At 37.2% G+C, this 15764-nt stretch overlaps 2 protein-coding genes across 3 annotated transcripts; one reads left to right on the top strand and one right to left on the bottom strand.

The window, feature by feature from the left end:
• Positions 1 to 138: 138 nt before the first annotated feature.
• LOC135472696 (MIT domain-containing protein 1-like) lies at positions 139 to 15690 on the bottom strand. Its single transcript, XM_064752322.1, has 7 exons — positions 15614 to 15690; positions 14499 to 14697; positions 13767 to 13868; positions 12736 to 12872; positions 6134 to 6220; positions 3882 to 4000; positions 139 to 2734 (listed from the first exon to the last, which is right to left on the bottom strand). The coding sequence occupies exons 2-7, from the start codon at positions 14665 to 14667 to the stop codon at positions 2581 to 2583; spliced, it is 768 nt and encodes a 255-aa protein (XP_064608392.1). The 5' UTR covers positions 14668 to 14697; positions 15614 to 15690; the 3' UTR covers positions 139 to 2580.
• LOC135472697 (uncharacterized) lies at positions 6372 to 12151 on the top strand. 2 transcript variants are annotated; one of them, XM_064752323.1, is made up of 6 exons: positions 6372 to 6991; positions 8432 to 8647; positions 8909 to 9113; positions 9401 to 9523; positions 10129 to 10195; positions 10632 to 12151. In XM_064752323.1, the coding sequence occupies exons 1-4, from the start codon at positions 6798 to 6800 to the stop codon at positions 9428 to 9430; spliced, it is 645 nt and encodes a 214-aa protein (XP_064608393.1). In that variant the 5' UTR covers positions 6372 to 6797; the 3' UTR covers positions 9431 to 9523; positions 10129 to 10195; positions 10632 to 12151. The 2 variants fall into 2 exon arrangements, 1 of the variants encoding a protein (XP_064608393.1); XR_010444546.1 differs by lacking the exon at positions 6372 to 6991 and adding an exon at positions 7521 to 7686.
• Positions 15691 to 15764: the final 74 nt, after the last annotated feature.

Raw genomic sequence — 15764 nt, 5'->3', positions numbered from 1 at the left:
CAAAAAGGCTTATTTGTAGTTCTAAAAAGCAGATACATGAGATATGCAGACAGATGGTCTGCCTGGTCATGCCTTGCTTACTGGTAACTACTAAATTATAAGCAATTATTCTTGGAGACAAACAACAACAACAACAACTATTCCTGCAGAAAGTTTATTTTGGAAGAAACCCGTTCAAAACATAATAACATTTCTGAGGGAAAATGTGGAGATACATTCAGCTGCATGACTGGCCAGCTACTGGCAACAGGCTGGAAAAGAAAGACTACAAATGGCCTCAGTAAACTTGTTTTAGACCTAAGAGAGAATAGGCCAGTGGTTACTACAAACATTAATCCCAAATTCGGCCTCATTAGGTCATATTTGAGTCTCACGGTCATTATAAAACTAATGGGCCATACACAGGCACCTAGCTATTACTGGAGGAATTTAAAGCATAAAGCAGTAACAAAAATACAAATGAACACTAACTAACAGGCTTTGGTCAACATTACAAAGTCTTCCAAGGTAAATTAATTTTGATTTCAGTATCACAGATTAATAATTATAAATATGTATTTTAAGTTTACAGTGAAAAGTTTGCCCCAAGAAATTTGACACAATCCTATGTAACTTAAACATAACTCACTCCATGATCTGTTTATTTTTTCATTTACTTTATTGAATCTGATACTCAAGAAAATTTAAAGATCTGAAAATGAGACATCAAAAATTGCAAACATTTGATAAGAAAACCTGACTATGCCATAAAATAAATAAGCAATACCGCTAATAAAAAAAACATGTCTGACTGCTGTACCTGCGAGAATTCAGATAAAACGTCCCTAAATTCCAAGCTGAAAGACAATCGGACCAAGAAAGCATTTGGACATACTAAATATCTTAAATGGCTCAAAGGATGTCATTTGGGTGGGGGGAGGAGGAGGGTTGGTGGAGAGAAGCAATGATACTGACACACATCAACGATTATGTCAACATTTACTGAAACTTTACTGACATTTATAATTTTACAATCAGTGTGGACATCTGGTAAAAGTGATGTGAGCATATGATTCATTACAAAAGATCACTTAGCTGAATGAGGCAGCAACAAAACCCATACTAATTTAAAGAAAAAGAAAACAAAAATGGAGTCACATTGGATCACCTAACCACCAAACTTAAACCCTACGCTGTCAATACCTGAACAAACGTTTTAACTCGAACAAATACAAATGCCTATTCTTCTACAATATGACTGTAAATTTGGGAGGGGATAAAGTCAAATAGCAAAAACATTGATCTCGGTCATTTCCTTTCCTTTTTTTTTTTTTTCCTTTCCTTATAATAAGAAATGCTGATGTTTCAAGCCGATGTTTCAAAACAATCAAAACTGCAATATTGTCATATTGTATAGGACCTGCCTATTCACTTGTATGTCGTATTCACTATCGCATGCAAGGGAAAAGAGCTATTCTCGGATCAAATGCGGGATAACATGGATGGGTAACATTCAACACCACCAGTGTGGTCCATGAAGGATTCAAATAGTTTAAAGGATTTTATAATTTTGTTAAACAAATTTTAAAATAAATGCATTTTGAGAAATAGCTTTAACCAAGAGTCACAATGCTTACGTTTACCTTGAGTCTTTCCCTTTTTACTTCTCACATGAAAGTGGTGGTTAGAGAGATCCTATGTTGGTGATGTTACAAGAAAAATTTAATGAAAGTTGAAGGTGAACTGCTATGTTTTTAATTTTTCCCAAAACTGTTTTTTCCTGTTATTGCATAAAATTGACAGTTTTCTTTATGAAAATAACTTATTAAATATATTTAAGATAAATATTTACACCTATCTGATGTAACACTGTACAAGAAATAATGATTACTAATATGTCTTGGTTTCAGAACGTCAACCTGTTATTCATGTATACAAAACACACCAGTTTTTATGCTGGTCAAATGAATGAACCAGGGCCGATTTGACATCACAACGTTCTGAAATCCAAGGGGGACAAGCCATGGCGATTTGAGTAAATTATAGAGATTCAGTTCTGTGCAGTTCATTTCTGGCCAAAACTAAGGTACAGTTTACTTACATGTACGATATAATGGAAACATGTAAGACAATCATCAACATGTATTCCCTCTAATAAGTTTCAGTTTCAAAAGGCTTTGCAGTTCATCTTTAACTGTCACCTGATTAATTGTTAGGCTAAACTTACAGCTTGGGAAGACTGAGAAAAGAACGGCTTATATTGTATTTCTGACATAGGGTCATGAATTATTTCCCCAGGTCTGCAATGTTTCCATTACCAAATGAATTTGATTGGTTTAGGGGTGATTATCGCAGCTACAGATGTGGACAACTGCCATATTTCCCCATGTGAATATCCACAGCACAACGATATAGAAAACAACTCAGAAAAGGCGCATCTCATATTTTTACATTTTCCGCAGATAAATAGATGATGCTGTTTTATAAAATGAAATTTAAAATGACATCTAGCATATTTGATATATACAATATATAAAATGTAATCGTATGTACAATGTTCTGTAAAATATACAAGTAAATGTCTAAGGTTCAGACAGTTTGTCACATTTTTGTATGAGACTGATGAAATATGTCCACTGTAGTCTCATGACAAGCTCTCAAGTCATAATTACAAAATCCAACACAAAATTGGTTTTCAGTTGCTTTGAAATAGTCCAGTCCTCTTCCAATCTTCACTGTCCAACCATTATTAAACCTGTAGAAACACAAAATATCCCACAATAAACTAAAATATACAGATGTACACCTCTTAAATATATATATATATGATTTCTTTCCTCTTTTTAAAAAAATCTTTAACCCTTCACAAAGATTTCTATACACACTATAATGTGAATACCAACACTATAATGGTAAATATCCCCTACCCTTGTGCTCTGAAATGACAAAAAATAAGCACTAAATGCCAGATATTCAATCCATATGCATACAGTAATTAGTTACAAATGTATTATAAAAAATATGTTCCAACAACCAATTTTCCTTTTCTTTCTTTTTTTTTCACAGTTTTATAATTGATTGATTGGTGTTCAACGCCATTTTCATTGATCTGAATGCCCACGAGTGTTTCAGCTCTGTAGTAATGGTGCTCCGGCCTTCCTCTAGTTACAGGCCAGTAATTTGTTTTTACCTTAAAAAATAAACCCCTCACACAAGGTACTTAATGCAGGAAGAGATATGTACTTAGTTACAACAAACAGCTCTATAGCTGCTGTCTGTTTTTGGTCTGCTCTCTTTATAAAAATCTTCTGTGTGTAAGATTTTTCACGATATGCTACAGGTGTTAATACATCAGAACACTGTAACATTAAATCAATGAAGTTTGCAACAATTTTCTCCCAAAAGGTTCTGCAAGTGAATATTACTGAAATGTTTCAGAAAGGTAATCATAGGTTTCTATCATTTCACTTTATCCGATTCATTTCAAACATTGAACTAACAATCAGGAATTTCCAAAGTTAAATAGTATTGGTTTGTCTAGCTGTGAATTAGAGCTTCAGTTTTGAGCTATCTAATCCTTCAATTTTTGCTGAAGGGTTAAAGTTACTCTAGATCCAATTCAAAAAGTCGCGTAATGCTGCACATACATTTCTAACAAAGATACATCTTTTTATTGTTTTCATGTTGGCTTCCTCTCCAGCTGAATGTGGGAAGGTCTGCCAGCAACCTGCGGATGTTTTCCCCAGGCTCTGCCTCGTTTACTCCCACCATAATGCTGTCTGACGTATACAAGTCGAATATTCTTGAGTACAGTGTAAAACGCCAATCAAATAAATAAAAAAAAAATCTGTTTCTTGTTATACAATAAATACAGAATGATTCATCCTAAGCCATGTCCTCACCTGATTTCTCGATCGTGCAAAGTAGTGGAATAGTCCAGTTTTAAATCTATCCCGTAGTTCTTCAGACTCTTCGTAATAAATGCAAGTCGCTGGGATTGTTGTCTCTGTGAATCATAGTCCTAAGAGCAAAACAGTTAAAATATAATTAAAACACAGATTACACTGAAGAATTGTTTCTAAAAAAAATATTGTTCTTGTTCAGAAAATTATTTTGTCAGACATAGAAGCAAACACAAACACTAAATCTGACAATTAATAGCATTGTCGCTATTAAAAGTATTAAATATTCTAAATCACAAGCAAATTTTGCAATTTATAACCCAATTATCTTCTATTAGCAAATTTTTATGTCATATTTTAGATTGGAGTTCAACTATATTCTCATAATTATTTCACTTTGGCAGGTTTATTGGTGGAGGAAGCTAGAGTGCCCAGGGTAAACCACCACAAATTACAATGTACCTACTCAACCTCCTGATTTAAAGTCACAGGTACAGCAGTGATAGCTGGATTCTAACCACCACAAATTACAATGTACCTACTCAACCTCCTGTTTTAAAGTCACAGGAACAGCAATAATAGCTGGATTCTAACCACCACAAATTGCCATGTACCTACTCAACCTCCTGATTTAAAGTCACAGGTACAGCAATAATAGCTGGATTCTAACCACCACAAATTGCCATGTACCTACTCAACCTCCTGATTTAAAGTCACAGGTACAGCAATAATAGCTGGATTCTAACCACCACAAATTGCCATGTACCTACTCAACCTCCTGGTTTAAAGTCACAGGTACAGCAGTGATAGCTGGATTCTAACCACCACAAATTGCCATGTACCTACTCAACCTCCTGGTTTAAAGTCACAGGTACAGCAGTGATAGCTGGATTCTAACCACCACAAACTGCCATGTACCTACTCAACCTCCTGATTTAAAGCCACAGGTACAGCAGTGATAGCTGGATTCTAACCACCACAAATTGCCATGTACCTACTCAACCTCCTGATTTAATTTATTTTATTTATTTGATTGGTGTTTTACACCGTACTCAAGAATATTTCACTTATACGATGGCGGCCAGCATTATGGTGGGTGGAAACCGGGCAGAGCCTGGGGGAAACCCACGACCATCTGCAGGTTGCTGACAGACCTTCTCACTTACGGCCGGAGAGGAAGCCAGCATGAGCTGAACCTGAACTCACAGCGACCGCATTGGTGAGATACTCCTGGGTCATTATGCTGCGCTAGCGCTTTAACCGACTGAGCTATGGAGGCCCCTCCTCCTGATTTAAAGCCACAAGTACAGCAGTGATAGCTGGATTCTAACCACCACTAATTGCCATGTACCTACTCAACCTCCTGGTTTAAAGTCACAGGTACAGCAGTGATAGCTGGATTCAAACCACCACTAATTGCCATGTACCTACTCAACCTCCTGGTTTAAAGTCACAGGTACAGCAGTGATGGCTGGATTCTAACCACCACTAATTGCCATGTACCTACTCAACCTCCTGATTTAAAGCCACAGGTACAGCAGTGATAGCTGGATTCTAACCACCACTAATTGCCATGTACCTACTCAACCTCCTGATTTAAAGTCACAGGTACAGCAGTGATAGCTGGATTCAAACCACCACAAATTGCCATGTACCTACTCAACCTCCTGATTTAAAGTCACAGGTACAGCAGTGATAGCTGGATTCAAACCATCACGAATTGCCCTGTACCTACTCAACCTCCTGATTTAAAGCCACAGGTACAGCAGTGATAGCTGGATTCAAAGCACCACAAATTGCCATGTACCTACTCAACTTCCTGATTTAAAGCCACAGGTACAGCAGTGATAGCTGGATTCAAACATAAGGCCTCAAAGGTCAAGGACCTATCAGTCACAGAGCGAAAACTTTGACAATGTGAGCCAGTGAGAGCCACATGCAAGAAATTTGTGAACTTGAAGTTCACAACAAAGGTCCAAAGTGCTGTGCTGTCTACACCTTGAACTGTTGATGAATACATGGGAACTGTAATTCTTAACCTTTTCGCATATTTGCAAGGTGTTTATTCAGGCATATTCTGAAGGCATTATTGCATGTAGACTGATAAAATTATACTTTTTGTGAAGCCCAGAAAATGACCAACGAAACCAATGGAGTTTTGTCTCCAAAATCAAATTACACATGTGCATAAATTGCACTGTAAGTTGCTCTTTCATATGCGTAAAGGTTGAAGAATTAGGGTAAATGCTTACATCATCTTGGCCTGTCGTAAGGCTGATGGTCTTCACGGGACATTTTGATGTGATAAGAACTTCACAAAATCGCAGGAAATTGTATATCTGTACAAAGCAAAACAACCATTACTGTTTTATTTACAACCTGTAGTTTTGCATTTTATATTTACAACATACCACAGCATTACAATGTCTTTGTACTGTGAAATTATTCATCATTACTTACTAATGCAGACAGCTGCATATAACATAGGAATGTATCAAATGAAAAATGATCCCACAGTATTGATAACCGCTCATAACATTACTGCTATAACTCCTACAGTAGTCCATAAATCTTTACAGAGAAACTCATGAGATGGCGAATTAGTTTGTGACAGACAGACAGACACACATAATGTGACACACAGTCACACATACCGTGACAGACAGACACACATACACAACAAAAAAGTGACCACCATACCACACGCATTACTACCGCAGTTGGAATGCATTCCACGCGAGTATCACACGCGTGTGGTTTGCTCTGAAACACAGCATATTGACTACACAACAGATCTTACGGTGCGCGTTCCACACGCGTGTGGTATCAACCACACGCGTGTAAGAGCCGTGTGGTTAGTTTTCGGCAGGACTACTGACAGGTTGTACTGTAATCCGGCAGAAGAAAAAAGGCAACATGGCGAACGACACGCAGAGTGTACCTACTTTCCAGCTTCACAAGATTTCCTACCGTGTACGGTTTCTCATCGCGTTTGTTCTTGGGCCGCTTTTCAACTGGTCACCGACAAAGATTAGAGACGGACTGAAGCAGTGGGGTGTGCGACTTCTCCCATCATTGAAGGCCATATGCCTGTTTGGCAAGCGGTACAGGTAAGCATGACCGAAGTTTAATGTTTTGGCTTCGTCACCTCCACACACACACTGACACACACAAAAAGAAGAGTTCACGTAAATGATTATGTTGTTTCCTGCGGCGTCTCATGCAGTCGGGTGTGTTTGTTCGCGGGATTGCCTCGAGATTAAGTCATAAATGTAGAAGTTGTTGGTTCACCTGTGAACGAAACTGCTAGGCCTACCTCACATACATGATGTTGGTAAATGTGTCTAAAAAAACAACAACATTGGCTTAGTCAATGCGTCCACCAATGTAATTCCAGATGTAAAACTAATAAGCGTAACGATTATATAATTATGTGAAGAATAAATGGCCAAACACTTTCTGTTGTGGAAACATTCTCCACGCTAATGAAGCCTTTGCTTACCCACCTCTGCAACCAGCCGATCCGTGGAGATTTCCTATAGCATGCGGAAAATTCGAATAGCCCTGTTGAAACAACCTAATGTTTAAAGCAGATAAAACTCGCGATAATCGCTCAGCTTGATTCCAGTCGGCCTCCTGCTTGAATGCTTCACTAGCAGACCTACCGAGCGATGTTCAGAGCGATGGTATCTGCCGGCGCTGTCAGAGGTCGCGACCCCCGATCTCCTGGCCGAAACTGTCGATGTGTCATGACGCACATGTACATGTAGTGAAGTTTTCAGGTTTTTCTTTCCAAATAATTTAGGTACATATTTATTTCAAATGCACACACAAAACCTACACGAATATTAGGCGCTTGGCGTGAATAACATCTGCACTGGTAAAATGGTTGCATTTTATATTCCGCACTCACTTTCAAACTATCACATTGACAACAACAACAACAAAAATATTAAATAGTCGTGTTAAACAAGTTCTCTGACAAATAAAAAATTCCAGGTGCACCTAAAAAAATATTAAACACACTGTTGACTAAAAAAAACAGAACCCCTAAACTGTGCGCCCAGAATACTGGTGAAATATTTAGGACTACAATTTTTTCTTGTCTATTTAATTCTTCATAATCCTTCAGATTACCATCTCTACATGCATCATAAACACACAATATCAGACATGCAGTAAATAGCTAAGCTGAAAATAATTGGGCCTGAGGTGGTTAACACATGAGTGCAGCGCAACGCAATAACCCAGGTTCCTCTCACCAATGTGGTCGCTGTGAGTTCAAGTCCAACTCACAATGAGTTTCTCTCCGGATATACGTGAACATGCATATTATTATGGGTTTCCCCCAACTGTAACGTTGGTCGCCGACTTATAAGTGAAATATTCTGGAGTATGGTGTAAAACATTAATAAAATAAAATACATCTGAGATTGTGCTATTGTCAAAGTATATGTACATCTTTAAACATTATTTTAAGAAGTTTGGCAATTTGTTGCAGGTATACTAGTTTATTTCATGTGCTCAATGAACTGACATTTTTTTTACAGAACATCTCATAGCTTAGCAGATGGGCACAGATCTGGGAGGCCATCCAAGTTGAAGGTGGCTCATGGCGATGCTCTCGACCACTGGATCCGATGCAATCAGGACATAACCATGGCAGAGCTTCAGCAGAGGATGCTGGATGTTTTCCGGATACAGGTCAGCTCGGAATGCATTCGTATGCATGTCCGCAAACTTGGATGGTGTAAGAAGCAAACCAGGTAAAGATGGAAATTTATAAATATTTATTGTGACTGGGCAATTATATATAAACTGTCTCATAAAAACTATGCAGTAAAGTTTTCCATATTATTATTTTGCTAGTTACTTTCAGAGGATACTGGTGATTCTAAATGGTTACATGTACATTTCGTATATGGAACAACACGTCAATTTAAAGTTCAAGCTCAAACTTAGAGTTGGTTATCAACCATACGAAAAAAAACTAGTAAGACTAAATGTTGTTTTTTTTTTCTTTTCAGGTACTGCCAAATGGTAAGACGAGAAAACCAGGTCAAAAGGTTGACATACTGTTTAATGTGCTATTCTAATAATGAGGAATTTCAAGATTGTATCTTATCAGATGAGGCATCCATAGAAGTTATGAGAAGTGGAAGGATGCGATTTATACACAAGGAGGAAAAGACCATCATCGCAAAAGTGTGGAAGCCCAAGCATCCTTTCAAAGTATGACATCAGTCAGAGGGCGTACTATTTATGTAACAGTGAAAATCCTTACAACTTGGGATGCCACATTTACGAGTAACCACTCCTGTATGAACCGATATGAACAAATTAATTTCCTACACTTGCCTTCTCATTACACACCAGATGTCATGTACTGGAATTAATAATTTACAGGTTATTTTGTGTGAAACTCAAGTTTATATAGATATTGGAAGTAATAAATAAGGACGTATATATATATTATATATATATATAAAACTAATCTGTTTCATGTATGTCATTCACAGGTGCATGTTTGGGCTGGAATTTCATACTGAGGAGCCACAAAGATTTGCATTTTCACGGGAATCATGGACAGCATTGGCTACCAGAAGATTTTGGAAGACATATTAATTCCTTTCATCAAACAGGTTTACGGGGCCTCCGTGGCTCAGTCGGTTAAAGCGCTAGCGCAGCGTAATGACCCAGGAGTCTCTCACCAATGCGGTCGCTGTGAGTTCAAGTCCAGTTCAAGTGCTGGCTTCCTCTCCGGCCGTACGTGAGAAGGTCTGTCAGCAACCTGCGGATGGTCGTGGGTTTCCCCCGGGCTCTGCCCGGTTTCCACCCACCATAATGCTGGCCGCCGTCGTATAAGTGAAATATTCTTGAGTACGGCGTAAAACACCAATCAAAAAAAAAAAAAAAAAAAAAAAATCAAACAGGTTTACAGATTTTGGTTTTTCGTCATAAATCACATGAAGTATAAGAATAATTGCAAGCTTGTGAAACGAGCTACAATGGGCGTATGCATATGTCATCTATGTGAATCAGGTTTGAAGTACAAAAAAGCAAATAAATCAAAACTGTTCTTGTATGTAACATTAAACAGCATATACATGTTCAGCTGAAGTGGCCAGATTTTAGTACTATCGGTGATTTTGAATTTTGTTCTATAACATTATTTTATTAATCATATTCATTATCAAAACGAATTATGAATGCAGGTCTTAATTTTTTTGTAAATTATTTGTGACAGACTTATCCAGAAGGGCACAGATTCATCCAGGACAACGACCCTAAACACACTAGTAGAAGCACAAAAGGTGAAGAAATAAACCATTTATACAAAGTCACTGTAACACCTTGTCTTGTATGACTTATTGTTGCGAGTGCAATTTAAAAAACTGTGATATATAACTATGTGAAATATCACTTTTATCAGTGAATAAAGTTGTAGTATTTCTCCTTTATACAAGTAAGAACTGTAAAAATTAACTTCTGCTGTAAACAAATGCTGGTTATATATAATATATATGAAAGTAAGATTTCTTTGATGTGGAGAAATGATGGAATAAAAAGGAAGTGACTTTCTACACCTGCGTATTTTGACTGCAGTTTCGGCTGTTTTGTTCTTCTCTAGGAAAGAAAATCTATTCTTTTATATATATATATATATATATATATATATATATATATAAACCTTTATAATGTATTTTTATATATTTCTCAAGACATCGAATTTTACATATATTATTATAGAATTTATGAAGTCTCATGGAATCAACCACTGGAGGACACCACCCGAATCTCCAGACCTCAACCCCATAGAGATGGTATGGGCAATGTTGAAGACAAACCTGGCAAAGAAACACAAGCCGCAGACAAAGGATCAGCTTATAGACAGTATTGTTGGCGCAGTATCACGCCACAGCTCTGCAGAAGGGTCATAGATCATTTACAAAAAGTTATTCCTCGGGTCATAGAACGTAATGGGGCAGCATCTGGTTATTGATTGAGTACAATATTTTCTCAATGAACCAGACACATCTCAGATTGTCTTTATGTATATCTTCTTCATATGATGATTTCCTCGTTGCATTGGAAATAATTTTGTGTTGTATACTGCCAGTTCAAAACATTTTACTTTACTTTTATATAGCCTGTGATGTGACAGCAGTGAGAAAGGGGTTTTATAGTACATATACATGTATTAATAATCAATAAATACACAACTGAAATCGTAATATAATGCAAAATTTTTATGAATATATAGAAATGTACAGGCGGTTTTATTCCTAAGGCAACGCTTACAGAAACTTGTCTCAATAGGCAAACTTGCTTTTATGCATACAATATTCTTGAGTATGGGGTAAAACACCAGTCATATAAATAAATAAAATTTATGCAACCAGTTTGCTTCAGCAGGTTATTTTGAAAGAATAGACAAAATTGTCTCCCTTTTTAACCTAGATTCGACCGTGAACTGCTAAAAAACACAAAAAGGTACTGTAGGCCACTTGAAGACCAGCGCTGCGATATTTATTTATACCATTTTACTTTAAAGTTTAGGTTATTTTGTACATGTTGGATGTCAGCATAAGGTTATGCGAGATTGCCCACCCTGCTGTATTCGTAATTTAAGATCATGTGAACAGAAGACGGGGCCTAAATGTGCTTGTGAGGAAAAGCCGTAAGTTGTTTTCAATTGCTCGAAGGAAGGGGGAGTGACGAGTCCAGAATTATACATGCAGTTGTTATCATAATGAGTAATTTGTGTTTGTATCTAAACGGCTTTGAAAAAAGAGAACCGAGTCGGATGAAGTTCATTTTGAACGTAAATGGCGGCGAGAAGCTGCGGTACCCGTGAAGGTTTATTTCCAGTATTTTTTTCAGGATTAAATGTACCATATATGGCACAAGGTAAATACACACGCTCGTATGCAATTGCTGGTTCGTATTCAAAGAATTAGTTTAATTTTAAATATATCTGTGTCACTAAATTAATTGAATACTGATTTAAGACATTACGCTGTGCAAGCCTCTGGGCTTACACTTTTACACCGGCAGTTTCGGCACACTAGATCGGAGCTTACAAAAACTTTTATTGGTCCTGCAACGTATTAGCAAATACAGAAAAAAAACGTCACTTTTTACAACAGTACGTCACTTTTTACAACACTGACAACAACTTTACCTGATTCTGACATCTTGTATGTTTGGTAAACGTACAATGTAGTTCTCTCAGTGGATATGTCAAGTTCGGCAGAAATTTGAAAAGTGCGCGGCCGACCGACCGACGGCAACGTACAGTAGATAGCGTGTCGTAATAAAACCACGTTTTCCACTTTTAATACACGATTTACATCGTAATAAAAACTGCTCATGAAAAGAAAACAAAACAAAACAAACCACGTATAGGTATTTTTTATTACAGTTTTATTTGTAATAACGACATTTAAAACGACGATAATCACACGCGTGCGGTATCCGTGTGGTTTTCTCCACACGCATATCGTAGCCGTGTTGTTCAAGCAGGCAAAGCCTGCCAGGCAGTGCCTGTCTGCCTGACGTAATGCATTCCACACGCGTGTAATAGCCGTGTGGTACCCATACGACACGCGTGTTTATAGTGGTCACTTTTTTGTTGTACTGTACTATGACAGACAGTCTGCATCAGATAGACAGACTGTGACACAGAGATAGACTGTCAGACAGACAGACACACTGTGACAGACAGGATGTGATAGACAGAGACACAGACAGACTGTGACAGCTAGAAAGACTGAGACAGACAGACAGTCACATACAGACGTACTGTGACAGGCGGACAGACTGTGACAAACAGACATAGACAGCTGGCTACCTGATGTGTACTTCTGATGTATGGATCTTCTACTGTCACCTGAGTCAGGGAACTGTCCAGACACCGTCCAAATAGACTTTCATAGCTGTGTCCTGTTGAGTTATCATCTATATGAATCTGCACATGAGATTTATCCACTATAGAACAAAAGATCAGAAAAACTAAAGTTACACATTAACTTCAGAAAGTCACTCACATTCCCGAGATAGCTTTTGGTACTTTGTGCTGGCATATGTCGTGTCTCTTAATACGATGTTAAGGTAAAGACACCAAAACCATGAAACAAATAACCCGGTTTGATAACAATAACTTCAAATAAGCCCCAAGTGACTTAAATCACTTAAACTTTGCCAGTGTGAGTGGGAAACAAGTTTGAGTCATTTAAGAAATGTACACTTAATGAACATCATCAGGAGGTCACTTGAAAAACATGTTCCCTTCATTTTTACTACAATACAAATTTAGGCTTTCAAACATGACACTTCAAAATTGCCGAACTCAAAGAAAACATCTTTACAGAGAAATGGTTACAAAGAGAAAGCCACTGAGCTGGATAATACATATGTTATGGACATATACAGGTACATATACATGGCTAACAGCCACCTAAGTGCATTTCATTTCACCCAAATGATTTCACACAGCTGCTCATGGATATATTATATGCAGTTGTCAATAAACCAGCTGCTCTGAGCATAGCAAATCTGCAGGTCTTCATGTACATGTAAAGTAACAGCTGTTTCAATGCTTTGAACTCCATGCCTTTATACTGTATGAAAGGTGTATCTTATTCAAATTTATGTTTTACAAGGAAATAAAGACCATTTTACATTAATATGTGTAATGAGAGTTAATTTTATGGATGTACAAAGCTACACCTCACTAGACACCAGACAAAATCTGAAAACAAAATCTGGACACTGTGCTATAAACTCCATTGAGTTTAGAATAGAAGGAAAATGTATTTATCATTTTTACTGCATGTGTGAGGGTGTAATACCTGTATTTTCCTTACAAAAGTCACAACATACCTTGCTTTTCTTTGTCAATCAGAGTTTTCAGCTGCTCAGCACGACCCATATATTCTTCAATTTTCTCTCGAAACTTGGTTTTCTTGGCTTCGTCTTTTGTAACTGAAGAATAATATGAACTCTTGTGGTTCAGAAAAATCTATTGCCTGCAGAATAAACCTCTTCACACAATATATCGTTCTCATTCCATTGGGCACAATGTACACTTAACAATTTCTCTTTGTCGCAAAAATGTAAACCTTTCCTTCCCCTACTTGTGCATATAAATGTTAATCCTGTAATGCATAGTGTTTATACAATACTTAGCACTAACGCCATTTAATTTCACTTCCTTTCATACTCATTCATATATTAGCCTTTCGTATGTTGTACAAGGAAAGCAATAGTGACTCATTTCTGATCCAATGTAAATATTTTCATTCCATAACCTGGTGTCTGTGATTTTGTATCATCTCAATATCTCATCACTAACCTTACCTTCTGCAATAACAATACTGCATCATTTTATTTGTTCCATTTTTTATGGTATATACAATAATATTTACTCCAACTACAACAAAGGGTTTATAAATTGAGAAAACTATTTCCAATACATAGCGCCTGGCAATGCTGGCAGCAGGATCTGTATTGGAACATGTAACTTCACTGGAAAACTTGGAAAAGAACCCATCAGATGACAGAGCCAACAAGAGACTTGATATCATAGCAGAGCTTCAGGTGACTTTATCTTACCTTTAAGCACTTCCAAAAGCAACTCCAGACCCTCTCTATAACAGACCATAGCCTCATCATACCTCTTGCTCATATCCAGCTCTACTGCTCTTTTCAGCACAGATATAGCAGATGATTCCACTCCAGCAGCTTTGTCTGTCATTGTGTGTACCACTTTAATGCTAGGCATACCAACACTTCAACATTATGCACAATGATTCTACAAAAGAAGAAAAATGTTATATATAATCAGTTACAAGCCTCTTTCAATCTTCTACTTTTAATCTTAGGATGTGGGTTATAGGATTCATGGCTTGTAATAGGTGAAGGTCATTTCATACTCAAGTGATTTCGTGCAGAAGTCATTTTGTACACTGTAAATTAATCATGTACTAGCTAACTGTGAACATTTTAAGCCACATTTGACAATGAAGAGAATTTTGAGCATGATTTGTTACCTTGATCAGAAAACGTTAAAGTTATACAAGACTTTATTGCTGCCACTTGTGATTCTTTCTTGAGGCAGACATTTTTATTCTCTGTGACGTTGTGTCACCATTGTTGTACATCTCCATCCATACTACCAGTTTGGACTGCAGCTTGAGTAAAGTAACCACATTCGTGGCTAATCTGTATTTAACAACTTTCTTTTTTAATTTTTCCTAGTCTATAGACTTGTGGTCCTAGTTGTCCCTAACATTGGATAATGAAAATATGTTTCCCAAATATAGGCTTAAGATAAGCCAGAAGGAAGTGTATTTTTAATTTACTTTTGCCAAGTTCAGTGGGGCAAGTGTATATGCCACAAGCCCACGAATCTGCTGCCAGACAAAACGCGCTGTCAACATGCACTCACTATTCGTGGAACTTATGGTTGCCCCAATTTAAAATTAACAGAGTGAGTCCAACTACATGGACTGTCAGTGACAACAGGCGAACTTATATAGATCAGAAGTTTGTCCAATCATAAACTGATAACGCTGATTGAGTTCTGTTACGGTATTATTTATATGCCAAATATCAGCTAAACAACTCTGAGCACTCAATTTAAACCTGTCAATGTTGAAAAGCTGGTAGAACAATATGTCATCAACAAAATGTCCTTCAGCAATCGTCATCGTAGCCAATTTACATACCAAAGACTTTCGTGTTCAATTTTACGTCAGTTTGTCTCGTGTCGTTGTTGTTGTTGACTGTCATCTCACAATCCGGAAGTGACCGTTTTAGCCACGCAAAATATAACAAAAAAGGAAATTTATCTCGTCACAAATTATTTTCAATAGTTTA

The sequence above is a fragment of the Liolophura sinensis genome, chromosome 8 (genome assembly GCF_032854445.1).
Source record: "Liolophura sinensis isolate JHLJ2023 chromosome 8, CUHK_Ljap_v2, whole genome shotgun sequence".
Classification (NCBI taxonomy): domain Eukaryota; kingdom Metazoa; phylum Mollusca; class Polyplacophora; order Chitonida; family Chitonidae; genus Liolophura; species Liolophura sinensis.
The sequence above is the reverse complement of the archived record's forward strand: the minus strand, read 5'-3'. Positions and strand labels throughout refer to the sequence as shown.

Bases quoted from the DNA above. Each gene is read 5' to 3' on its own strand.
- LOC135472697 (XM_064752323.1), top strand. From the start codon at position 6,798: ATGGCGAACGACACGCAGAGTGTACCTACTTTCCAGCTTCACAAGATT. The intron at 8,648-8,908 runs GTAAAGATGGAA...TTTTCTTTTCAG, and splicing joins TGGTGTAAGAAGCAAACCAG to GTACTGCCAAATGGTAAGAC. The intron at 9,114-9,400 runs GTATGACATCAG...TGTCATTCACAG, and splicing joins AGCCCAAGCATCCTTTCAAA to GTGCATGTTTGGGCTGGAAT.
- LOC135472696 (XM_064752322.1), bottom strand. From the start codon at position 14,667: ATGCCTAGCATTAAAGTGGTACACACAATGACAGACAAAGCTGCTGGA. The intron at 13,869-14,498 runs GTAAGATAAAGT...ATTATTCTTCAG, and splicing joins GCTTTTGGAAGTGCTTAAAG to TTACAAAAGACGAAGCCAAG. The intron at 4,001-6,133 runs GTAAGCATTTAC...TTTTGCTCTTAG, and splicing joins TTACGACAGGCCAAGATGAT to GACTATGATTCACAGAGACA.